The sequence below is a fragment of the Argiope bruennichi genome, chromosome 10 (genome assembly GCF_947563725.1).
Source record: "Argiope bruennichi chromosome 10, qqArgBrue1.1, whole genome shotgun sequence".
NCBI lineage: Eukaryota > Metazoa > Arthropoda > Arachnida > Araneae > Araneidae > Argiope > Argiope bruennichi.
Window position 1 is genome coordinate 123,368,851 of NC_079160.1, and position 27,593 is coordinate 123,396,443.

At 25.5% G+C, this 27,593-nt stretch overlaps 2 protein-coding genes across 5 annotated transcripts in view; one reads left to right on the top strand and one right to left on the bottom strand.

The window, feature by feature from the left end:
• Positions 1–19,274, top strand: LOC129988093 (tubulin polyglutamylase complex subunit 2-like). Of its 2 annotated transcripts, none has more exons than XM_056096219.1 (7): positions 1–199; positions 420–499; positions 1,643–1,730; positions 1,911–2,036; positions 2,962–3,072; positions 4,400–4,575; positions 19,045–19,274. In XM_056096219.1, the coding sequence occupies exons 1-7, from the start codon at positions 145–147 to the stop codon at positions 19,102–19,104; spliced, it is 696 nt and encodes a 231-aa protein (XP_055952194.1). In that variant the 5' UTR covers positions 1–144; the 3' UTR covers positions 19,105–19,274. The 2 variants fall into 2 exon arrangements, with proteins under 2 accessions (XP_055952194.1, XP_055952195.1); XM_056096220.1 differs by lacking the exon at positions 19,045–19,274 and adding an exon at positions 9,110–9,546 and having other exon boundaries at positions 4–199.
• The window catches only part of LOC129988092 (3-ketodihydrosphingosine reductase-like), a 20,265-nt gene continuing 2,102 nt past the window's right edge, over positions 9,431–27,593 (bottom strand). For all 3 annotated transcript variants that reach the window (XM_056096218.1, XM_056096217.1, XM_056096216.1), the window contains 8 exons: positions 25,216–25,272; positions 24,328–24,390; positions 21,552–21,647; positions 19,566–19,757; positions 16,725–16,808; positions 10,124–10,207; positions 9,927–10,028; positions 9,431–9,666 (listed from right to left, as the gene is read on the bottom strand). In XM_056096218.1, coding sequence (XP_055952193.1) covers positions 9,544–9,666; positions 9,927–10,028; positions 10,124–10,207; positions 16,725–16,808; positions 19,566–19,757; positions 21,552–21,647; positions 24,328–24,390; positions 25,216–25,272 — 801 coding nt within the window. In that variant the 3' untranslated portion in view covers positions 9,431–9,543. The remainder of the gene's footprint in view (positions 9,667–9,926; positions 10,029–10,123; positions 10,208–16,724; positions 16,809–19,565; positions 19,758–21,551; positions 21,648–24,327; positions 24,391–25,215; positions 25,273–27,593) is intronic.

Sequence of the window (27,593 nt, forward strand, 5' to 3'; positions counted from 1 at the left end):
GTTGTTGGTATGATAGAAACAGTTGCTTTGTTGATTTATCCAAATGTCAATAAGCAATTGAAACATCAAGAAACGGACGTTAAATATACTAATTTTCTATAGTATTATAATGCAAGAATTAAAATAAGATACAACATATTATCAATGGACCGTAGCCCTTTTATTGAAAATCTTACTTTAGGAATTGCAAAATATATTGGTACGTTGTTTGCCATATACCTGTGTTAAAATTTAAATTCCATGTAAATTAGTTTATTATATTTTTAATTAATGGTTGCTTCAATAAGAATTTTCATTAGTATAAGCGGTATTTTAAGCCTTCACCACATAAATTTTCGTCGTTTAATGATTTATATTTACAAACATTTAATTAGAAGAAAAAAATTAATAACTACAAATCATTATCATTTTTTTTATAGAGAAATTGCCATGTGTAAAATCAACGGTTATCTCCGAAAAAACTCATGTTCAGGAAACTGCTCTTACTGCCTGGGAGCAAGTAAGTTGACTTTAAAGCAGAAAGTAATTTAACAATAAATGATAAAATTCCATATATCTATCAGATATGCTTTCTTTTAATTTTCTTATATAATATGAAATATATATGCTATTAGAATTAGAATAATTAAATTTAAAGTATTATTAAGTTCTAAATCTCTGATCAATTGGATTTATTACAAATATATAAAATATCTGGTTGTTCATTTTGTAGGCTTTAGAAATGATGTTAAGGTAAAATTAATGCAGTACTGTACTTGATCCTGTGAAATTTTGATTATTTTTTGCCAAAGCTATCAAAGTAAACGATTTTTTAAAAAATGTCAAATTTTTAATGAAATAATGCTATGAAGTATGCAAGAAAATTCTAATCAGTCATTGTGATGTTTCAAATTAGAATATCTCTTAGATTTACAAAATTAATCATGATTTTTATAAATTGATTGCTAATTAGAAAGATGCAAAACTTTATTTTGAAATTATATTTGGTCTTTTTTGTGTCTAAAACATTTAATAATTAAATGCCATTCTAGATATTGTTGAAAATATTGTAGCAATCATTGCTTGATATTCATATTTGACTTTTCAAATATTTAACCTATATATATGTATCAAAAACTGTGGAAGAAATTATGAATATGATAAATCAGCTGTTAAAAATTTGAATGAAGTATTAGAAAGTACTATTTGATGTATATAAACTCTTTCTTTTGTCAAATATTTGATTAAACTGGTGACTATTTTATTTGCAAAATAGTTACCAGTTAATATATTATACCTATAAATATTATTTATAAAATAATATTTAAATCCAAAGAATGTTCTTATTATGTATCAATCATTTTTTTAGTGGTTTCTGTCAGATACAGTTAAAATTAAGAATATTTTATTAAATTGATGTGTGTTGATTGATTTAAATAAAATTGTTTGAGTATTTAAAATGCAATACTTTTTTTAAAATTTAACAGCAGAATATATAATACATTATTTTCAAAATTTGATTCATACTACAGTATATATCTGATAACTTAAAATAATATTGTCTTTTCTTTTTATTTTGATCTATTTAAAAAATTATCTGTATTATACATGGTAAAAGTATTTCTTATGTGATAGAAATTGAAGGAAGACATTTGTTTTGCAGAAAAATTCTTGCCTTTTACCTCAAGATTTAAAGAATTTTTATCTTGCAACTGATGGTTTGCAAATAAAATGGTATTGGAAACAAAGAGGTAAACAATGTAGTATTATATTTTTTATCATAATCAAAATCAAGTATGTTGTATGTTTGCATCATATAATTTCAATCCTAGGTATTTAACAAAAATTTTCTAAATATTTTTAGAAAAACATTATTAATAATAAATTATCGAATAAATTAAAACTTTGAATATATGTATATTTTTTTGTAGGTGAAACTGTTCCCTGTGGAGTGATTGAAATAGCTCGGCTTAGTCATTTAAAAAGTATAGGACCCAAAAGACAAAGTGTTAATTCTGAACTTCCAAGTCTTTTAGATATAGAGAGTGATTCAGAAGGTAATTGTTTGCATTTAAGTATTCACACTTTTATATGAAAACTTAAGTTTTATATTTTTGTTAGTCATTAATTTTTTATGTGATAGTTTTTTTCTCTTTCTTGATTTTTAACTTTGTTTTTTATTTGTTCTGAATCATATTTTCCAATGTTAAATTAAGAAGATTAATTATTATTATATAAAGAAGATATTTTTCTTAAATCTATGAACCAAAATATCTTAATCATTATTACTTATTAACTACCAAACCACTTTCTCGGAATCCTTTTATATCAAATGCTTTAATATATATCAAGCATTTTGCCTACCTTGATAAGGCTTCATTGTTACCTCTGCCAAATGGTACAAATAGTTTTATTTTCTTATTTAATCTTTCTCTTGTATGCACCAGTATTAGTTCTAATATATTTACAATGCACTTTTTTAAGACTAAACCTTATATAGTTTATAGTTTCTGTGATGTAATAAAGAATAAATATAAAATAGCAATTTCATAAATATAAATGTTTATAAAATCATACTACATTAGTATTATAGTATTTGGCAATATATATCAAAAAATTATATATTGAAAAATACATTAAGCAATTTGGTGGATTTTTTTAAAACAGGATAATTAGTAAATTGAATTTTGTAGTGAATTTCTAAGAGTAAACTGATTAATTTTCTTCCATTTCAATAAAAAATATATATATAATCTTTTTTCTTTTCTTTTTTTAAAGGAAAAAAAAAACACACACTTCTTTGTATCAATTATTAAACAAATCAGCTTACTATTTTTATGGCAATTTAATTGTTTGTTTTATATACAAATAGCAATAAATAGAAAATACTATGATAGGGGAAACAATATCATAGTATTTTTCCAGTGAAATGTCTTAGATTATTTGTATGTAGCCTCATATATGCATATACATATATTTCAGATGTATGTGATGGACACTTAAAACCTAAATTTAAAGATGGATGCAAGATATTTGTGTTAGATCATTGTCAAGGAGCGGGAAAAGTATGTTTAGTTTATCCAAAGCGAAAAGGTACCATATTTCTTTCTAACTTCAAATATATATATATATATATATATATTCTAAAAGTATTTAATTTTTATTTTCCATTTTTTTTCTTTTAAATCGAGTTTAATCTCTTTTTTTTTTAAATAATAAATTCTTATAATTTAATCAGTTTTGAATTTTAATATAATATTTTTACTGTCAAAAATAATTTTTGTTTTTCAAATAGTCTTTTACCTATATTGAAAAAAATTTATTATTTGAAGAGAAAAGAAAGGACTTTCTTGTTTCTTCATCAAGGTCTCGATAATGAGAGGGTTTTGAGTTTCTGTTTAATAATCTAAAGGTTTATTTGATTTACAGTTTTTATTGATATAATTTTTTTATTATTATTCATTCTAATTAATATGTCTTTGTTTACATTTATGTATATGTAATTTGTTTTTAAAAGTTATCTTCATGTCTAATAAATGTATATTCGGTCTTTGAGATTAAGATTTCTTTAATGTCTTAAGCTTAATTAGTAAAACTTTTATTAGAAATGTATAGAAAAGAATAAAATTTTCTTACATTTGTTATGTTCTATAAAATTAACTACATCAATGTAGATATTTTGATTCATTACACTATTTAATTTTTAAAAATAGACATTAAATGAAAATCATCTTCATACTTTTATAGTTCAAATGAGAGACATTTTGTATGTCACTGGTGCAATAGATTTAAATAAAATATATGTCCAATCTCAACAAAGAGACATTTTTAGATTATTTTATTATCAAGACCTTCCTAAATTACAAGTAACTTTTGCTTGCCTCTCCATTAGATCATTATGCAGTAAATGCTGAAGTAATTTCTGATCATATGCTGTTTCACAGTTACTTTTAATCTTAGTCAAATATTGATAGTATATATGTATTTTAATATCTGTTATTGAAAGTTGTATGCAGATTTTGTGGGAAATTTTTGATTTTTAACATTTTTAGATAATTCTTTTGTTCCAACATATATAACTATGCAAAATTTTGTTCAACAGAAATCTTTTTGTAATTCCAATTTCAAAAGCTAAGCTTTCTGTCATTTTAAGCTTTCTGTCTTTCAAATTGTATATCAAAAATATTTTTAATAAATTTAACAAGAACATTTCTAGTCTTCTATTTTTCTAATTGGCTAAATAACATCTATTAAGTGTCATCTCAGATTAAATTTAAATTATAAAGATATAATTATTTTCATTAAAAATATCCATTATTATAAAATCAGATACTTTTGTGAAAGATTGGTAAATTATTTTATTTAAATGGATAATTTTTATGAATATTACCTTTAAAGTTGAAACTTTTTAAAAAATTAGATTCCACAAGTGATGGAGGTTCACAGCAACCATCCATCTGGTTCCTGGATCGAGCCTTGGATTTTCATTACTTAACTTCAGATTTTGTATCTTATTACCGACTTGCTTTAGCTCATTTAGGTATACCTCAGTGGCAATGGCTCTTCACACCTTATGGCCCACCTACAAGAACTAGGGTAAATATCTTAATTATCTGTTTCTCTCAAATCACTTTTACAGACAGTCAATCTATTGATGATTTGATTGAAGTTATGATACAAATATACAGTTCTCATTGTAAAACTATATGCATAATTTGATCTTTTGTAATTTTATCTAAACTTTAACTGAAATCTACTATTTTAGTGTTATGATCACAAACCAAATTTCATCCATCTAACTCCTGCATTTCATTTATTATGTTCACTGACAGATAGACTAACATAATTTGAAAATTGATTTCTTCAGTCTTGGTCAAATTTTTAGCTGCTTCTTTACTTTTGTATACTTTATAAGCAAGAAAGTAGATCTAAAATTACTAAACACATTTTTGCACCCTCTATAAAGATATATGGCTTGCCTGCTCCCATTGAGAATAAATATAATTCTGGTATATAATCCAATGGAAAGTAATTAGTCAAATCCAAGCCGGCTAACAATGCCCTATTAAGTTCAAATAGATACTCTTAAAGAGGGGGGGGGGTGACCTTACTCTCTGTCATCTACCTGCATGAAAATTATGGACCTTGGCCATGAGTGCTCAGATTTTTAATGTGCTTGAAATCAAAGTTGAGGCAATGTAGAAAGAAAGAATATAATCGTTGAACATTTCAATCTCAAGGTTTTGATATATCTTCACAACTCCTGCAAAATTCATCAGAATTATATCCATGAAAAAGATAAACCAAAAGGCATCAAATGTAGATGAATAAAATTTGGAATGTTTGCATCACTTTTCTTTTATTTTTTTAAAAATCAAAGTCTACTAATGGGGATTCCTCTCTTCTTTCCAAATATAGTGATCCACAAGGGCATGTTTTCCCCTAAAGATGAAAACCAAGTATGCATGTCGGACACTTATTTTTTCATTCAGACAAAATCAAAATCTCATTTGCAGAAGAATCATCAAAATTTCATTTACATATCTATAATTTTCGTTACAAGACTACATATCAAATATCATTTATCTAAGTTGTTGCATTCACACATACATGAATAAACAATTGGTTCTTGGACATATTAGTCTCAAAGTTTGATTTAGATTACTATTCTTATAATAAAACTAAATATGAAATTTTATCAATCTTTTATTAATCATGTTCACATGCACTTGGACTAACAGATTTCTTGCAAATGGATTCAGGGTGTGTAGTGAGAAACTCCTACAAAAACCATGTTCTTTTAAGCAACTTAGCCAAAAACATTTAGCACCTTTGTACATGTACACTTATGTAAACCTGCTTTTTTTCTAAGCATATGATATTTTATGTTTTATAAAAATGCATAGTTTATATTGAAATTTTAAAAAACTAAATTTTAAATATGTATTATTTAAATTTTAATATTTCTGTATTTTTGCCGTATTTGCCCAACAACTTCTATTGTAAAACAAATTATGTCTTTGATTTTTGACAAAAAAAAAAAAAAAAAAAGGAAGAAGATTATAAAAATAAAAAACTATCAATACCAAAAAAAGTAAGTCAACTTTTATGAAATTAACAATAAAAATCAGATTTCTTTTCAATATTTTAAAAATTAACAGATTATTAGTTTATTTAGATGGATACATCATTTCTGAAAATGTCAGCATTGATGTAGAAGCATAGCTTGACCAAAAAATGTGTATTTGATTTTTATATATGTAACAAGATTCGACATAGTTGGGATGGAAAGTGTCAATTTCCTCCTCTTCTAACTTGCTAGATTTAGAAGTTTTAATTGCAGTTTTATAATGCTAAGAACTAAGCATTCTAAAATCCCTACCATCATAAGATTGGAAAAACTGCCATAAAATTGATGATGTACAATGCCATGTTCTAAATGAATTTCTTAAATAATTTTTTTTAATAGAAAAGAATAGCAGCATTCGGAAATGGTCAGACTATAAAAAAATTGTCTCAGCACTTCTTACTTGCATGAAGATCTTTTTTCAAACCTTTTTTGCATTTCAAAAATTTAATAAAAACTGACTTTTTAGCTGATATATATTGTAAAAAAATTCTTACTTTAGCTTGAAAAGATTGCACTAAAATGTGATTATATATTTTGCGAAGAAATGAAAATGTTTAACAACTTCTAGTTCCCATAAATAAGGAAAACAAATTTGTAAAATTAAAAAAGTGCCAGTTCTGTAATTGGAAGCAAAAAGGACATAAAAAAAAAATGTTAGTTGAAGCATTTTTTAAAAGTATTATCTGAAGCTAGCATGTGACAATTTATCACATTGCTTCAAAATGTAACAAAACTCAAAGAATCTTATTCAATGAACTGCTGAAAAATTTTTTAAGTTTTAGTAAAAGCATTTTTTTTTTTTTTTCATGACCTCAACAGTGACAAAATAGCAAGACATGGTGATTAGAAGAAGCAATGGCAATATTTTGAATTTCATCATAATAAAAATCATTATTATAAGTTGTGTCAAAAACTAATTTTTCAAAAATTACTAAAAAAAAAAAAAAGCATTCAGTCATAGAATGTTTTTATCAATTAAAAGCTATTTTTTTAAACTTTTAAAACAGTGTTAAAATAATTTTTGTGTAATTATATGCTTTGATGTTATGGTGAAAATACATTAAAAACCTGTTTTTATTTTTAATAAAATTTCGAATTAAAAGTTTGAAAAATCCGAATTTAGTCAGCCATTAATATTCCACATTTCATATTCCTAACTTCAATGGTTTAAGCTGCACATTACTCTGTCAATCAGGACAAATTATTATGCGTAAAGAGAGATTATATTAGGAACAAAATTTCTATAAGTTATAAAAAAGAAAGAAAGAAAAGGCAATAATTATTATAAAATAATAGAATCCGGATCTTGAAAAATAAAATTTTTGAATAGAAAATTACATAAAATTATTTAATGAACTGCTTGAAAATTTAAATTAAGCTTAAACAAAAACATTCTTTTTTCTTTTATCACGGTTTTAATAGTGGTAAAATAAATATTATCAATGAATCGAAGATATTGTTTTGAATTTCATTATTAAAAAATCATTGTTATAAATTATGCCCAAAACTAATTATTCAAAAAGTACTAAAATTGAAGGAGAAAAAAATGCATTTATTCAAACAAAATTGGTATAATATAAAAAACTTTTAAAATGACGTAAACATAATTTTTCTGTGGTGATGCTTTGATGTTACAATGACTAAGCATTAAAATTGTTTTTATTTTTTTAATTAAACTTCTAAAATTTTGAAATATTTGTTCTTAGTTGGCCTCTAATAGCCAAGAAGTAACTTTTCAAATTTCATGTTCATAACTTCAATGATTTGTTTTTGCATTGATGGCATTACTCTTTGAAACAGGTGAAACCTTTATATATATAAAGGGAGATTTCATTAGGAGGAAAATTTTATAAGAGTTATAAAAAGAAAAAGGAAAAATCGTTATAAAGTTATAGTATCTAAACTCTGAAAGAATAAAAATTTTGAAAAACCTTCTTATTTTGTTAAAAATTTTAAGTAAATATGACGAGACGAGTAAAAACTGAAATATGACGAGATTGGTCCAACAAATGATAATTTTCAAATCACTTAAAAAGTGCACCATGAAAGAAATTATGATCATTGATGGTGTCAAGTTAAAATCTCCTCATATTAGAATTTACGCAATTAACTAACATAATTACATTTCAGTATAGTACTGGAAAATCAATCTAATTAGTCATTCAAAGGATTGCTCCAAAACAGCATATTAAAGAGAATGATGATCAAATGTATAACATACTAAAGAGACTTCACTGCAAATGTTTTTACAGCAGCTTCTATCATGTTTATATTTATCACATACCAAATTCCTTCTGTGGTATTCTTATTTTCCATTGAATGGACCAATATGTGTTATCTTTAACAATATATAAAATGATTAAACATATACTCATCAATCATCAGCTAAAAAAATTCTTCAACATCCGAAACACTAAAAATTGAAGTTAGAATGTTTTTTGAATCACAATAAGTATGGCACAGTACGCATTTTATTCTGCAGTTTCTGGATAACTATTCCTGTATTTCATAAATGGTAATGCACAGAAGGGAGGAGTGGAGAGAAAAAAAAAAAGCCTTTTAAGTGTTATATTGTGATGGAATCTCTGGACCTATTTCGCCCTTGAATTCCTTCTCTGAATTCTTTCCTTTGTTGATTTACTTTCTAGGTAATAAGGTAAACAAGCATTTGTGAATATGCTTTCAAATTATGGTATTCAACGTATGCATTCTTGAGAAAATGAAGCCCTTTATAAGAATCTTTTTTCAAAAGTAAGCACTTTCAAATAATGGTTTTTAAATTTAAGCACTTTTCATGACACTATGCATCCTGGGATTTTGTCCAAATTTTATCCATCTTAGTTGATGCATTTTTGGCTCATCAATTTCACAGACTTTTTATTTGACTTAGTCTTTGAAAAATATCAAGAATATCTGGATTATCAGAAAAATGTAATATTTTTAGTTAGTATAAATATATGTCACATAGAAATTAACATGTTCTTTTTTTTTTCTTTTCAGTTGTTACTAAACATGTTTGCTCCTGAAAGGCTTATTCAAAAGATTTCAACTTGAAAGTGGCAATTGAAATTATAATTTTTCTTTGTATATGTTACGGTCAATGTGAACAATTGTTTATTATTAATAATAAGCAAACTGGTCATTATTCACATTGACTGTAACACATATATGAGCAGAAAAGTTTTAAAACATGTAACAATACATTAGCATAAATACATATAGTAATTTGAAAAGCTAAATTGAAAAGAATTTTTCTAAGTTTAATGTTCGAGTATACAGAAAATAATTAGATGAATGTCCAAACCAATAAAATAAAGCACACTTATTCTAATATTTTATTCAAAATAGTGAAGAAGAGAAGCCAGATGACTTTGTGATAAACCTCTCCACATATAAGCTCATATTGGAATGTCACAATTAAAATGATAAACAAATTATTCATTTTGTAAAGTCTTCTTACTCTCCATCTCTTTGTCTCGGGCACATTTTTTAATAGTATGATCACATTGCTTCAAGTACACAAATGAGGCAAGACGGAGAATACCCATTGTAAAAATCTGGAGTGGGAGAAAAAGAAATGTAGATATTCTATGAAAAATTAATTTATAAAGACTTTTTATATTTATGTGCAATATACTTATTTTTTAAAATAATAATAAACTACCCTAGTGTGATTCGTATTTTCATTAAAAAATAAATATTAAAAATCTATTAAATATAAAACATTGTCAAAATTTATTAATATTGATTAAAATTCTATGATGTTTTACACAGATATTATTAATTTTTAAACATAAACATTTCTCAAAATCTTTACCTGAACAAGTAATTCAAAATAAGAATTTGTTGGCATTGTAGCACTACATGCAGTACATAGCATCAAACCATCAAATCCTATTGTGGACATAAACTTTTTGTTCTATCAGATAAAAGATTTTATATATCAGATTAGAAGTAGATTAATAAGGGAGAAAAAAAAATTAAATGGGAAAAATAAAAATATATAAAATTTACCAAAATATCATTTAATGTTTGTTTGGCAACATCTTCAGCAGAGTATAATCCAGCAGATTCACTTATGCGTATTGTTTCAATAGGCTGCAAAAATAAATAAAATAAAAATAACTATCATAAATAAGATGCAGTGTTTTCATATCTTAAATAATTACATATGCAAAATATCCTATATAATTATTTATTTTAGGATGTACTCAGATGGAAAGAATATTATAAATTATTGTACTGATACAACCTAAGAACTGAAAGTTTCATTAATATTTATATGCAAAATGCAAATAATTATATTAGCTTTATTTGTATTTAATTTATTGTTTCAAGCAAAACAAATATAATACAATTTTGAAACAAAAATAGGCCGAAGTTCATAAATAATAAATAATTTTACTTCTTTGAGTTCATATTTGGCGTAAGTTTGATTAATTGATCAATAAAAGAAATTTATACAAAAAGTATAGAAATAATAAAAATATTATTTAAAGAAATTAATAGATGAAAACTGCTTTAAAAAAATTCCAGTTTTTTAAGTTTTGTTAAAATAAAAATTGCCAAAAAAAAACTAACAACAAAAACATAAAGAACTAAATAAAATATACATCTCAGTAAGAAAATATGGTCGTGCAAAAGCATTATTTGTTAATGCATTATTTTTAGTCATTTTGTTTGTTTATTAATTTATTTTATTGAGTCGAAAGTTCAAGTTTTATTTGATATTTCAGATTGATGTTTCCCTGAGCTTAATTTTTTAAAAAAAATTTAAACTCAACTTTTTTTTTTATGAAGAGGGAAGAAGTTATTCTTTATTTCTTTTGTTCATTGTTGTAACTACCAAGAATTTTTAAAGCTTAAATAATTTTTTTTTCCTTCTAAAATATTTAATAGACTATTTTTACTTATCATTTTGTATTTTTCTCTCTGAATTGAAGAATATATTTCAGTATTCATTCTTCTTTATCGTTTAACTATTAAGTTTGATTATGTTGAATGTGCCTTCAATTCGAGGTCTATGAAAGCAACTACTTATATCTTTTACTATTTTACTGATATTAGTGTATTTATTAATCAAGTTTTAGGCAGTTTTAAAGCAACTGGATATTAGTGAATTCGCAGTGCATAAATCTCTTTATTTTCAGTACTAGTTAAAATATTTGTTATAAAAATATGGTATGCTTCTGTAGCGTCTTAGGTGCAACCTCTTTTCCTTTAGCAGCTGGGTCAATCGAGTAGATTCACTTCAGTAAAGGACTTGACAGTGATAATTTCTTTTGGAAATAATCAATAGACTTTACATGGGCTTTTTTTTTAAAAAAAAACTTTATAAAGAAATTCTTCCTTTATAAAAATCAATAGGATCATTTAAAAAATATAAATTTCAGCAGATAAACATTTTACTCAAATCTATATGATTTCCACCATTCATTTTATCAATGCTTAAAAACTCTTTTGCGCTTCTAACCAGCAGCAATTTCTGCTTCATAAATCAAAATAAAAATACAGATGAGTGAAGAAATAAGCGGGACTGCCCTTTGACTTAATTACAGATTGTAGACTTTGTGGAATGGATGTATAAAGGTCAAAAACTATATTTAACCTTCCGTTGGGCGCAATGCAAATCCTAACACGATCGGGCGCAATTCATCTAAGAGATTAATGTACTCAATTAATGCAATTTTTGAATGTATGTTAAAAAAACCATATTAAACAGAACTTTTCACTTACATTTGAGTATATATGAGTACTCAATTAATGTGACTTCATCTCACAAATTAATTGCGCCCAATGGAATTTGAAGCCATTTTTCCTGGAGAGCACTCTCTAATTCTGAGTGAATAGATGGTGGAGAAAATCGAGCGCAGAGTTTTGACTCTAAATATCTCCATAAAAATTCAAATCAAGTGACTGAGAGGGCAAAAGGATGTCCTGCTTCCTCTTCAAACTATTTTAACAATATTTACAGGAGTGTTGCCACCTTGATAAATCTTGATAAAAACATAGCAAGCAATTGTAACATTCCCATACAGAGTACCATTACTTTGGAGTCCAGTTTCTATGTGTTTTAGATTGTTGGGTAGCTGAAAACATGACATGATTTTACAAATGCTTTGCAAATTGCAACTCTTCTATTAAAATTTGAAGCACAAAGTTTCCTTTGGACAATTTTTATTCAAATCGAGTTCCAGAGATGACTATTTATCTCGGATATTGTCTGGAATAAAAATTGCTTGCGATTTCAGACCACTCTTTTTTTTTTTTCCCCATCCACTGTTGTGCTTTGCAATGCCACATTTTGTGTATGCTGTCATAACAACTGGTACAGTAGTTCTTGCACACCTCAAATAATTGGCTGTTCCCATCACTGAGTAACCAGCACATCACATTCCAGCAATTATATCTTCATGTCGGACAGGTCAGTCATTATGGAGTTTTTCAGAGATTACGATAGACACATGCAACACTTATAACTTATGTTGAGCGGCTGATATATTATCTTTCATTACCATTAGGTGGTAGATTTGAATATAAAATTACACATTCTGCTTTGAAATGGGTCATGTCTTTTTCAGATTTCATATTATTTTATCACCCATCTATATGTGTTTTCAAACAGCTTATGAATAAACATCTGCTTAGATTGAATGTAAAGCTGCAAGATAAAATCGGAGAATATGAATAACATTCACTAAACAACTTCTGGATTATCCTGTATTTTGTTCTCTTTCCATATTATAATCATACTTTTTGATAACTTCTTCAGTATTTCTTTCATTTGTGCTGTATCCTGAATCAAAATTTCTATGATAATAAATAGATCACAGATTGTAGGAAAACAGTTTTTTCACTGTCACTGATGAATGCGTAATTAAAAATGGTCAGAGCCTTAATTATGTGTAAAAGACTCTTAGCAGCATCATAACACTATAGCCAACAATGGAAAATTACATTTATTGGAAAAACATACTTCAAATTTAATATGGAACATATCTCAATTAGTCATTTTGTATCATTAAAAATATCTCTCATTAAGTTTTCAAGCTAAAAATCAAAAGGCAAACAAAATTTTTTACTGGCATTATGAATCTGTTGATATAAATTACCATCAATATCCAACAACGAGGGGTCTTTTCTTTTTTAATTCCCATTCCAACACTACTTTTTGTTCCCTTCATAACCCTGCAAAAACTATTTTTGAAATTTTTTCCATTGACTCTACTGTTACAACATTATATGAAACCACATATTCCAGCATAACTAGTAATAGAAATAAAAAAATAACTTGTTAGTACTGAAAACATTCTTATATTATTGCGTATATAGGGTACATAGCATCATGAAAAGTGCTTAATTTCAGAAAAGGTCCTTAAAAAATATTTAATTTTTTCGTGAAGTGAAGAAAGCGTTTTGTTTTATTTCTCCATAAATTGAATATTACAATTCGAAATCATGGTCATAAAGGCTTGTTTACAGGATGTATCAAAAAAGAAAACCAACAAAAGGGAAGATTTTTAAGAATTATTTCAAGGGTTCCAGCACATATTAAGATATCGCTTGATGATTCTTTTTTCCCCCTCCCTTTTTCTTCAGCAATGTGCAATGCTACTTATTAAAATACTGGAATAGTTATCTGGAAGAGGCAGTGCGAAATGTGTACTATACCATACTTCGCTTGAGCGACCTACTACAGGTATTCAACTGTACTATATTGAATTGTTATTAATTGCGGTTCGTAATTACGTTAATCAATCGCTTAAAATCTAGTATAATGAAATTTTAACTTAATGCCTTTAATTTTTAATAATCGTGATATCTTTTGTGGTATTTTTTTAATGACCCCATCCATTTGAACATTTTTATTTGTTGGACTAATCTTGAAATTTTTTTTTTTTTTTTACTAAGAAAAAAGAGGAATTGATGTATCTGGTACTTAAATATTTATACAAAAAAAAAAAAAAAAAAGTTTTTTTTTTTGTTTTTTTGAATTTTTTTTCAGGATTTAGGTTTTATTATTTTGTAATGATTTTTCTTTCTTTTTATAACTTTTATAGAAATTTTTTCCCAATAAAATCTCCTTTTATATATAAAGTCTTGTCCTGAGCAATGCCCAGCATTAAGCATTGAAGTTAGGAGCATGAAGTTTGGGAAGCTATTTTTTGGGGGGCTTTAGAGGCACACTAAGAACAGATTTCACAAACTTTTAATTTGAAGTTTAATTAAAAAATAGAATTTTAATCTGTTTTCATAACATCAAAGCATATTATGGCATAAAATTATTTTAACACCATTTTAAAGGTTAAAAAAGAATAGCTTTTGAATAAAAATTTTTTTGGTTGAATGTAATTTGTAATTATTTTTTTTATTCTGGGAAATGAGTTTTGGACAATGCAATATATTGGCTTGGGCTGGCTTCAAGAAAGACTTTCTTAAAAAAAAGCTTCAATTGGCATTTTTACTTTTCCGTATATAAAATTTTGCAATCGTTAAAAATCTCGAACTCAAGATTTTAATGTATCTTTACATTTCATACCTCCTTGAATTCGAAAACACATTTTCAGAAAATATCTTTATCTATCTTTCTTTGTTATATACAAAGAAACACTTTGAGCTAGATGGATGAAATTTGATATGCGGCCCTCACACTAAATTTGTAGTTTTCAATCAAATTTTCAGCAACATCTGTTTAGAGGAAATCTGTTTGTGTGTTTGACTGTTCGAATATAAGTTAGCATGATAACTACAAAACGAAGAGAGCCATATACTTAAAATTTAGTACAGAGATTTAGTATCTATTGAATAAACATCTGTCAAATTTTGAGCCAAATCCAACAAGAGTTTCGCCACATGTCCGCCTATACTTTCAGAAATATGTAAATGCGACAACTAAAAAATATAGCAAATCTGGTATGTAATTTTGTGACAATAAGTGTAATTTTGAATCTAATCTTTGTTTTCATTATATGGGAAGAATTCGTCTAAAACTCAAATTTGCTTTACGGATACTTTCAACCGCATGCCAGAAATTAATCCTAAAACACTTGCCAAACATCACACTATAGATAGAAAAAGTAAAAATATTTAATTCACGCCTAGTGTTAATATTCCATAACATATGCCAATGTCACACAAGGCATTTCTCTGCAATATGCGAGAAAATTTTGGGGAGACACTCTGGCTGGTTTATTTCCATTTAACTTTTAACTACAGAGCTGATTTTTTTTTTTTTACTTGTTTTTGTTATTTATGAAAATTAGGACTTGTCAAAGCATTTTCATTTCTTTGTAATTTATATATATTCTGCAATTTTTTTTAAGTAAGAATTTCTGTTTATAGATTAAAAAGCAGGTTTTCATTAAATTTTAGGAACATTAAACATTCAAAAAGGACTTTTACTGCACTTTTAAAAATAAGAGGTGATAAGACAATTTCTTTTTAGTCTGATCATTTGTAAACGCTGCTATTATTTTCGATTAAAAATAATTTAAAATATTTATTTAGGACATGACTTTGTTCTATCATCAATTTCATGGCACTCTTGCCAGTTATATGATGTTAGCCATATGAATGCTTTAGTTCTTAGCCTTATAAGATTGCAATTGAAATTATTTAATAGAATAAGTTAATGCAGGGAGAAATTTACTCTTTCCATCCCAGCAATGTTGGATCTTAATAGTTGTTGCTTACATAAAAATCTTGGGTCAAGCTGAAAACAAATACAAAATATTTAGTCATGCTGAGCTCCTACATTACTATTAACATTTTCAGAAATTTTGTATCTATCTGATATTTTAATTTTAAGAAAAGTTGAAAAAGATATTTATTGTTAATTTTTTAAAAGTTGACTTAATTTTTTTTGGTATTAATAGTTTTTTTTCCCTCATTTTTATGATCATTTCTATGCTTTTGTCAAATTTAAAAAGGCATAATTTTACAATAGAAAATGTTGTGCAAATACAGAAATAAATATTAAAATTTAAAAAAATAAATATATAAAATTAATTTTTAAGATTTTTTTTCAATAACAATTATGCATTATTATAAAATAGGGAAAAAATATAATACATAGAAAATATGCAGTTTATGTGTGCATACTTATACAAAGATGCTCAATTTTTGGACCTAAAGTGCTTAAAAAGTTCTTAAAATTACTTAATTTTTGTATCAGTTTTTCACTATGCACCCTGTTATAGCTTCATCTAAATTCAACAAAAATTTAATACTTCATAAATTTTTCAAAGTGGGGTTTGCATATTAAAGAACTGCAAGTACAAGCAGATAATTAAACTATTAAAACTTAAGCTTATGAATGGAAATGAGAAAAAATTATTTTGATTCATGAAACATTTGTTGGTAAAGGTTATGAAATATTCTTTAAACGGCGTTATTCCATAATATTTCTTTTGGAATATATGCGACATGCCAACATTTTGAAACACTTCTTTTGACATGTGATGAAACACACATACCAACTTATAATTGTATAAAATAAAGTATAACTTACTTACTTTTTTTTTTATATACATAGAAACATCCTGGATTTACAATTTAACAAGGAAATACTTGTTTACTACAAGGTATAATTTTAAAAAAGTTATAGAAAACAAACCTTGTTTTTCATTTCCTCAGCAAAACCAGGAGTATCTGTATCAGGTGGGAATGATACAGTTATGCTTATATTGTATGTTTTGACCTACAAGAAAAATATATTTAACAACACAAGGTGAGCAGTAGCATTTACATAACAATATAATTTCACTGAATTTAAATGTTTCATAATAATTACAAATTTTGTAAGAGCTGTAATTTATCAGCAGTAGCTGATGAAAAATCATCAGAGGTTGATATTTGCTTTTATTCATTTCAAGAGCTATTCATTTTGGTTTCTCTTCTTCCTATAAGTTTTCTCATCTTGTGCCTTTTGTTTGCTTTAATATCAAACAACTCTACTAACAAAATAACAATGAAATTGCATTATTAGTTGCAGTTATATTGTCAATAAATGCATGGATTAAATTTGTATTGGAAATATATTATGTTTTTTCTCTTCTAAATGTAAAAGAATTCTTTGAAGTTAAACATCTTTTAAATTTTTTTTCTCCTCAGTTGATTTGTGTTGTGTGGTCTTAGCACTAACGGAATGAAAATAATAAATTAGATAATTAGAAAGAATTTTATTATAAATATATTCATACTAGTAGGTGCTGCATTTTCTTTAGAATGAAATACTTCACAATGGCAATCAAACTTTAACTTATGCCCAGGAATTAAATGCAGTGGTATATCTAGGGTGGGAAAGGCCAGTGCCTTGGGTGCCATTACCAAAATTAAAGAATAAATTTGTTAGTTTATAGAAAAATGTAGTGTTCTACAATTCTAATTCCTCATATCTAAAATAAAATGTTTAAAGATAAAAATGCAGATTTTTTTTCTCTCAATTCATCTGGATATTAAATTGAAATTTTCTGATATTAAATCTTAAAGATTCCCAAATTCAAATCACTATTAAAGTTCTATATCTCCACATCGTGTCAGGCATTGACATTTGAGTCATAAACATTTCAAAATATTTTTTTTAATAGTATGCAAAAACAATTATATCGCCATAATATAAACGAATCATGTATATGCCAGTAGTAGTATTTAATAAAATTAGACAATGTAAAATCAGACTTCATGTAAATAAATTCAGAAAGTCATATTTTTGGTTACTAAACATTCTTTTCATTTAGGGGAAAGAAAAAAAAAAAAAAAACCTGTAATTTTCAGATAGCTAAAAAGTTTGTTTAGAAGAACTATCAATTAAAATAAACAAGAAAAACAAAAATGAGAAAAAAATTTCATTAATAATGAAATTGTTAAGCATAGCGTTTTAATTTTTATTTATAATATCAGCTTGGACTTAAAGACAAATTATTCGCTGGACTTACAACTTTTGCCAAATTTGTTCAGTTTGAGTTTTTTAACCAATTTCTATATAGTGTTTTTTAAGTGATTAATTAATCAAACAACCTTTCTATAGTTATATAATCTTACTAAATTCCAGAACAAATATAAATTTAATGAAAAATTAAAAAAATATATGTTTTGAAGTTTAGTTCCAATGTTTTATATTTAAAAAATGCAGGATTCTAATATTGTAATCTTTATTTAATTTCAAAATATTTCTCTATTTTTTTTAAAAATTGATTTAATTTTTTTCCATTATTTATCACAAAGTACAAATATTATTATCAACATTTCTTAATTCATGGTATATTTTCTTAAATAACAGTAAGTCTCAAAGCTTACCTTAGTTGAATCTTCCACTCAATATCAAAAAAAAAAAAAAAAAAAAAAAAACTGAATAATGGAATTAAATATGGGCCTTTATTAGAGGCATTATAATGATATATCATAAAAAAAAAATGTATGTCATTGTGAAAGTCTTTAATAAAAAATTTGCTAAAATTGCTCATGAAATGCATAATATATTTGCAGTTTAAATCATTAAAAAAAAAAAAAAAAACCTTAAATGAGAATTCTGATTAGCTAATTCTGTGAAGATTTTGATATATTATAAGCATATAAACAAATTTGCCTTCCATTGATCTGGTTAGGAGTGGAATGAGTTTGTTGTGTACCTCTGGTGCTGATGTTTTTTGTTGTTCTCTGACATGATCACAAATAATATAAATTTGGATTTGCCAGTAATTACATTTTAGCATTTTTTTGAAATACTTTCACACATTTAATTATATTTTTGTTAATAATTGTTATATTATTTAAATTTTTAAACAGTTTGATTAATCAAACTGTTAATTAATTTTAACTGAGTTATATAACAGAACAATTACGATATATTGATAGGATGCTAAGCTTTATTATCTCAAAAATGTTTTATTTAGGCTTAATTTCAATTCTCTTTTTTCTGATGTAACACCTTTTAGGAGTGGGAAGAATATAAGAATTGCTGTTTAAAAGAAAGGAAGAAGGGGGTGCTGTTTTGATATTTGCCATGGTCAGCATTTTATGTGAATACACCTCTGATTTCTGTTGTCCTTCTCTTTGGGCATAAACTAAACTGACATTCCAAGTAACATTGTTTATTTTTAACAATATAAATTCTAATACAAAAATTTTCACTAAACAAAATGTTTTAAAAATAAAGGTCTGAAATATTAAAAATCAATAGCATAATACTAGGTTATTATTATTATTTTTTTACCTGACAAAAATTGACTAAAAAAATAGCAAAATTATTTGTACAAATATCGCTAGTTAATTATTCATAAAATAAAGAGAACTAAATATGAATGTATTTCATTATTTGAGCACATGTGCTTCCTCAGGGAAATCAAACAAAAGTGTAAATTTGTTAATGATACAAACATGAAAACAATATAAAATAAGATTATGCATATACTATATTGGTATCAATTAAAATGTATGTATTACGTTTGATACTAACTTCCATTTGCAAAGCTTGTGCTGCTCCAAGAACAGCAAATTTTGATCCTGAATAAGCAGAATATCCATAAATTCCTATTAATCCAGCAAGAGATGATACAAAAGCAATATGACCATGCTTTCGCTTTTTCATGAGTGGTACAACAGCCTGTGTCATATTTATACTCCCCAAAAAGTTTACATTTAGCATTTTCTGAATGAAAAAACAATATTAGACATAATCAGATTCACATTTTTTTTCATATATTCAATTTAAAGACAAAAAGAAATGCTTCATTCAACATAATGAATTATAAGAAACATAAATGCAATATAAATTTATGAAAACCATTTTCATCATCAATTTTTGTGTGTGTGGGGGGGGGATAATATGCACAATATTTCTAATACAATTTGTTTTTAATATTTTGAAATGATAACGATAGATAGAATAGATATAGTAATGATAGATTTGAATATTTTAATAGAGTGAAAGATAATTATCAAAAAATTTTACAGAGGCAAAGAATCTACTTTGAAATTATAATCAGAAGTATTTTAATTATAAGATAAAACTATACACTAAATTAGATAAAATATGAATCATATAAGCCAACTAAATATATTTCCCAATTCATAATAAGTAATGAGGATGGATAAGTTTTTAATGTTTTAACTGAAAAATTAAATATTCAGTCATTAGGTATATACAAGGCTACTTAAAAAGGAAGCATTATAATGGGATCTAGTAGATTAGTTTTTGTCTCATGATGGTAAACATTGATCCAATTTTCTAAAGAACAAGAGCAATAAGATACAATTAAAAGTCAAGAAATGTCTTAAACACAATAAAAAGTAAGTCATTATGAGAGGTTGTACAGTTCAGTTCCAACATGATGTAATTTTTTCATAGATAATCTATTTAGCTATTTATATAAATATATATAAAATTGTGTAGGGTTTAGGTTATAAAGTCTATTTTGGATATCCTATTTTGGAAGCAAATAAACTAATAACTCACTACTGTTATTAAAAAAGCTAACTGTTCTTACATAATCACATTCTTTCTTCTGGTGGCATTTCCATGTCATCTAGCAATTTAATTTCACAAAAATAATGAGCATAATGCAATTATTAATCCAAGATTTGCAGCCTTTCACCCAAACCTTTCACCCATTCATATGGCAATAGAAATTCTATGAAAGTGAAAAGTATTATTTAAAAAGTAATACAAACTTACCAATGACTCATGTTATTCTTAGTTTCTGTACCTTTCCATTTCTAATTTATAGCAAGCTTTTTACTTTAAATTCAGTCTAGTTTTAGGTTTCTTAAAGTGAATTCAGCTCTAATGAAAATCTTGAATAAACATTACTTTAAAAAATATACATATAACAAACTTCTTTGATGTTTTTTTTTTTTTTTTTTTTTTTTTTTTTTGTTCATATCTTCTTTGATTTTACAAAACTGCCGAGTGACTTTTAGTCAAAAAATGATACAAAATTTTCACTATGTAGTTCTATGTAGTTAAACATTTATATAAGAAATTTCTATGCATCATATTTTTTCCCAGGAATCTTCAAATTAAATACATAAAGAGGTTTGACAGTATATCGATATTAAATAATGTTTGAAAGAAGCTGAGAATTTCAAACTTGCAGTAGAGAATTTCTTTTTTGTTCATTATTAACTTCAATCCTCATTTTAAATATAAAAAAAAAATTGCAATATTTCATACATGATCTATAACTAAAATATATTCTTATACTGATCGTGTTCTAAATTTTATGCAAAATTCCTGATAGCTGTAAAAAAACTGAAAAAGAAATTATACTTTCTTGAAAATTTATTGCAGAAAAACACCCAGTGAAATAATTAGGTTTTAATTATTGTTTTGTGAATTATGGTATAAATTCACAAAACATGGGAATTCCATTTTCACTGAAAGTAGTTAAATATTCAAGCTCTGATATCAAATAAGGAATAAAATGTAGTACTAAATACTTACTTTAAAGTCTTCCATAGAAGTATCTTCAAAACAACTACAAACTGATGCTCCGGCACAATTTATAAGCACAGTAATTGGTCCAGCCTTTTTTTCTGCCTATGATTAATACATGTCATAGGATTTAAAAAAAAATCAGTTTAAAAAAAAATGTGACAATATCATACTTTTTTAGGCTATGAAAAAATTATTATAAACCATAAAATCATTTGATTATTTAAAAATTAAGAACGAAACATTTTATTACTTAAATATATTAGCTACTTATTTCATTTGTTAGTGTAGATTGTCAACCTTCTTACAATAACACAATAAATTTATGATGGTTTAGTTAATCACTTGTGAATCATTAAATTATAGTTTTAACATTCATTAAATAATGGAATTAAATATATTTTGGATCAACTTTTGCATATTTTTATTTTTTAAAAATATTTTAATATTATGATACTTGAATCCATAATAACATAATTTTTATTCTTATAATATAACAATGATTGTTAAAAAATGATAATAAATAAATGTATTTTTGTCTTTAACCTTCTATGCAGATGAATTTGTTTTCTTCTTCCTTTTATAATTTTGTCAAAAATAGATTATTCATGTTTATAGGAATATTTTCTTAAAACTATAGAAATAAAATCTTTTAAGATTTTAGAGATTTTATTGGATACAAAAAGTTCAGTTCATTCATTTTAAAAAATAAATTTCAAGATCTTAAGGCTATTAAATCAAAATGATTGGTCACTAAAGAATCAATTTCTTCTAGGCTGCTCCTACATTCAACTAGGACATGTGATTCATATCAATCCAGCTGACCCTGATTATAGAGCTAACAATTGAAAGTTTAGTACTGTGCAGCTCCTTTTATGTAAGAATTCAAGATAGCAGTTAGGCATCTTTTTTACCTGATTATTTATTATCATGGTTTCCATGCAGTTTTATGATTCTGATTTTTTTTAAAAATATGATTTAAATTAGACTGAATATTACTTAAACATTTCGAAACTAAATTTTCTATTTTTCTTTTTTAATTTTGAATTATCTTTTCAAATCTAAAGTGATTAGGGTTTAGAAAGCATAAATAGTGCCAATCAAAAGTTTACAAAATCCAGCTTTTCAATGTTTCATATTTCTTGGGAATTCCGGATTAAAATTTTTTCCAAATAATAAAAATATTTTGCATTTTTTTTTTTTTTTTTTTTTTTTTTTTTTAAGGATAGAATTCTTGAATTGATTTGCAATGAATCAAATTACTATACTGCTAAATATTTGGCAAAAATTGTGCTGAAAAAAAAATTAAGAACTCAAGTAATATCTGACAAAAAAAACAACAACGTAATATTATTAGATATTTTTGTATTATAAGATATCATACGGTGTAAACAAGAAAGAAAGAAAGAAGAAAACTACAAGTCAATAATTAAGTTTCAAAAATCAATTCATTAAGCCCTGCGGAAAACAGATTTTACAAGTTTTTTTAAAATATGTTTAATGGTTTTTAAAAACTTTTTTTCTTAAGAAAATTAGTATACTAATGACACAATCTTGCTTAAAAATACTAATAAAGAAATAAAGATAAAAAAGCTGTGAATTTTTTAATCTATAAACTCAGAACATTATATAAATTTAATATTCTAAATTTCACAGTAGACATTTATAACCAAAGTGAATCTGAATAGGAGTTAAATATTATTCTTAAAGCAATGCCAGTTTGTCTACTATTTATTTAAAAAATTAATAAAAATTTATTTTCTTAGCGCAAACATCTGACTTACAAGAATCATTTGATATTTTAACAGTCAATTTTAATTTAAACATATTATCTCATTTTTTAAAAATATTAAGTTATTAAACCTAAAATATGATACAATATTACACACACAAAAAAACCAATGTGTATATATATATATATATATATATATATATATATATATGTATGTATTATTTTAAATTTCACAGTAGTCATTTATATTCAATTAGTATTTTTCTGTTTAGAGACCATTTGCCATTAGACCTACCCATCTTAAATGAATAAAATGTATTTTTGTTAAGTATTTGAATCATAACATGTAGTAGTAAAAAATATGCACAAAAAATATGAAATGATTGCTTTTGAACTGAACACAAAAAAAGCTAGTTCAGTCACTTAAAGATTAATATTTAACATATTTCTACTAATATTATTATATTTATTATTTATTAATAATTAATTGTATTTTTCCATGATATCTAATAAGATAATACCCCCTATTTTGGAAATGTGTGGCTGCATTTTTTCAAATATGAATACATAAAAAAAACTTGAGAATTTCACGTAATAAAAGTTATTTATGTAGGATCATAACATCTATGAATGACTTTATTACATTATACTGATTTCAATAATAAGTAAAGATAAAATGACATTTAGAAAAATCATAATATTCATCTTTAAATAAAATTTTAAAGAGGCCATGAAAGTTTCATCTATTAGAGAAGTTAAAATAGTTGCTTACAGCTTTAAGCCACTGCCTTTTTCCATTTTTCAAATTTTGCTCAAAAGTGGTATGTATATTTTATTTATACTCATGTATATTTTATGAATAAAATAATTTATCCATATAATATAATTTCATGAGTAAAATATTTTGAAAACTTTAATCATTCAATTAATCATTAAAAACAATTTAGTTTAATCTCTTTAAAAACTAATTTATCAAAACAAAGAATAGATCACATTAACTAATTTATCACAAAGTTAATAGATCAATTGGACATTTAGATTAAAAGTGCTTACCTCTATTACTAAGTCTTTTAAATTATTATCAATGGATATGTCTGCAGAAAATGTTAAGATTCTCTATGAAAAGAAAGAATAAAATTATACTAGTTATATCCTGAAAAGTAGCTTAAAGAGAATATTTTTGAAAAGCATATAATATTAACAAACAAATAAAAAAAAATCCAAAATACAATGAACTGTAAATTATCAAAAATAAGAAATTAATCTAAAACAGAATAATTGTAATTGAAGTTTCCAAAAGGGCCTTACATTTTGTTTAAATATCATATGCATGAGTATGTAATGCAATGGAGATACAGAGATGCTTCTTGACTTTTATTACATAGGCATACATCTGCACTCCAGAATTAATCTGGATGAAAAACAGTAACTATACAAATACAATAATATTTATTGAAAATATGTATGAAAGATTAAGGGCTTCTTAGACAACATTAAAAACTAGATAAAAGATGATAGAAAGGATCAAACTCTAATTTAGGGCTAATTTTGGAATACAGCCTTTTCTATAACAAATATATCATTTATATTGTTAATTTTTAAAATATGAAATGAATTTATCTTCACAAAAATAATTAAAGCATCAATTAATAATAACATTGGGAACACAAATATTACTAAGGCATTAGCTTAAAAATCATTTTTCACATATATAACTTAATATGGGAAAGAGATTACAATTTCTGATGCAATATTCTAAAAGAAGATCATATGATACATAAGAAGAAGCCAATTTTCCTTTCATAATATAAAATCTTTGAAAAAAAAGTTCTTTTAAAATAAAAAATATATAATAATAATAAAGAGCAGTTGTTTTTGATTTAAATTCTAAAATTATTTACAGTTAATAATTCATTTCATCATTTACAATAAAGATATTACCTGTTCAGAATTTTTTATTTCAGAATAAATTTTATCTTTGGCAGCATCCAATCGTTCCTTGAAAAAAACATATAAGAATAAAATAAATTTCTTTATATTTTTATAAAATTATAACAATGTTAGAAAATAAATTATTAATATATATTTTATTAAATATTAATAATGTGAGTCAAAAATGAAAAATAATTAAATACAGAATTTAAGTGGTGTAAACAGTGTATATATACAGTGGCTCAAACAATTGAGAGTACACCTTACTTTTACTTGATAAATCTGACTTTCAATTTAAATAACACATTACAGGAAGTGTAAACATGTTTTTATTTTTACACATAACAAATGTTTTAATTTAGAGTAAAAATAAAGAAAAATCAACGAAAACCTTCTAAATTGAAAAGTTTCAGAAGCAATTTAAACATACGCAGAATTTTGCCTAAAAAAACTTAGAATACAGCAATGAAATTCTTGTAATATCTTGCATAGAAAGAAGGTGTCAGTATTTAGTTGCATGTCTTTTGGCTTTTATAATGGCCTCTAAATGTTGTTATTCCGATTCGGCCAATTTTTGGTGGTATCTGAAGATATTTTACCCCATTCTTCTCGCATCAATTGTTTTAAATGGGTTTTGTTTCTAATTTTGAATTTTTTGGACCACTGCTTTGAGTGTTGCCAACAGATATTCAATGGTATTGATGTTGGGGTACTGTGATGGTGTGTGTAACTGCTGTTTACAAAGAAAAAGACACCATGTTTTCACATTATGTGCATTTTGTTTGGGGTTATTGTCCTACTGAAAATGAAATTTCCATCTAAACCCAAATTTTTAGCACTTTCCCTTAGATTGTTGTGAAGTATATCTAAGTAAACCATATCATTTATAATGCCATCTATAAAAATTAAATTTCCTAACCCGGAGGAAGCCGTGCAACCTCAAATCATGATGGAGTCACTATCATGTTTAACTGTAGGAAGTAAATTTTTTGGATCCAAAGCAGTATTAGGCTTTCTCTGTACAGCATGATGGCTGTCACTGCCAAAAATGTTGAATTTTCTTTTATTACTAAGTATAACTTTCTTCCAAAGGTTATTGGTTTTCAATTGATGAGTTTTTGCAAACTTCAAATGCTTTTTCTGAATTTGCAAGCTGATGAATGGATTCTCTCTAACAATGCGACTTTTATATCCAGCTTGTCTAATGGCATTTCCCACAGTTTCAGCACTTTCACTTCTGCTTATGATTTGAAAAGTTTCTGGAACAAGTTGTATGAACTATATGGTCACAGCAATCTAAAGGAAAGTGTTAAAAATTTGGGTTTAGATGGAAATTCCATTTTCCAGTAGGACAATGACCCCAAACAGAATGAACGTAACATCAAAACATGGTGTCTTTTTCATTGTAAATAGCAGTTACACACACACCACCAGAGTACCCTGACGTTAATGCCATTGAATATTTGTGGGCCATATTAAAAAAAGTGGCTCAAAAACACAAAATTAAAAACAAAATCCGTTTAAAACAAGTGTTGCAAGAAGAATGGGGTAAAATATCTTCAGATACCCTCAAAAATTGGTCGAATTGGTACCATGACGTTTAGAGGCCATTATAAGAGTCAAAAGACATGCAACTTAATCATGACACTTAGTTTCTATACATGATATTGCAAAATTTCATTGGTGTATTCTCAATTTTTTGAGGCAAAATTCAAAATTCTGCTTATGTTTATTTAAAATGTTTCTGAAACTTTTCAATTTAGAAGTGTTTTGTTGATTTTTCTTTATTTTTATTCTAAATTAAACCATTTGTTATGTGTAAAAATAAAAACATGTTTGAACTTCCTGGTAATGTGTTATTTATATTGAAAATTGGATTTATCAAGTAAAAGTAAGGTGTACTCTCAATTTTTTGAGCCACTGTATATGTATATATATATATATATATATAAATTATTGATGCAGTTAGATGATTAATTTATATCATATATTCTTTTAGTTAGATAAACATCTTGTTTTAAACTGCAGAGAAAAAATTTTTGAAATTCACTTCATTATTTTGAATGATACTTAGATGATGACACTATTCAAAACCTAAGTCAGCATGTCTTTATCAAATTCTTATTGTATGTAATAAGTAAGGGTCCTTGATCTTGAGAGATCTAACATATACCAAGGTTTGTAATCATAGTAGGTTCTCAGAGAAATTTGGTTCCAAAACAAAAATACACCAGGATAAAGCAGCCAAGAGATATGTGGTTAAGATATTAACAATACAAAAAATATATACAAATAATGTTATTCATAAAATGCATTTTAAATCATTAAGCTTCATCAGTTTTCCAAATAGCAAAAATATTATTATTATTGTACAAATATTTGCTTAT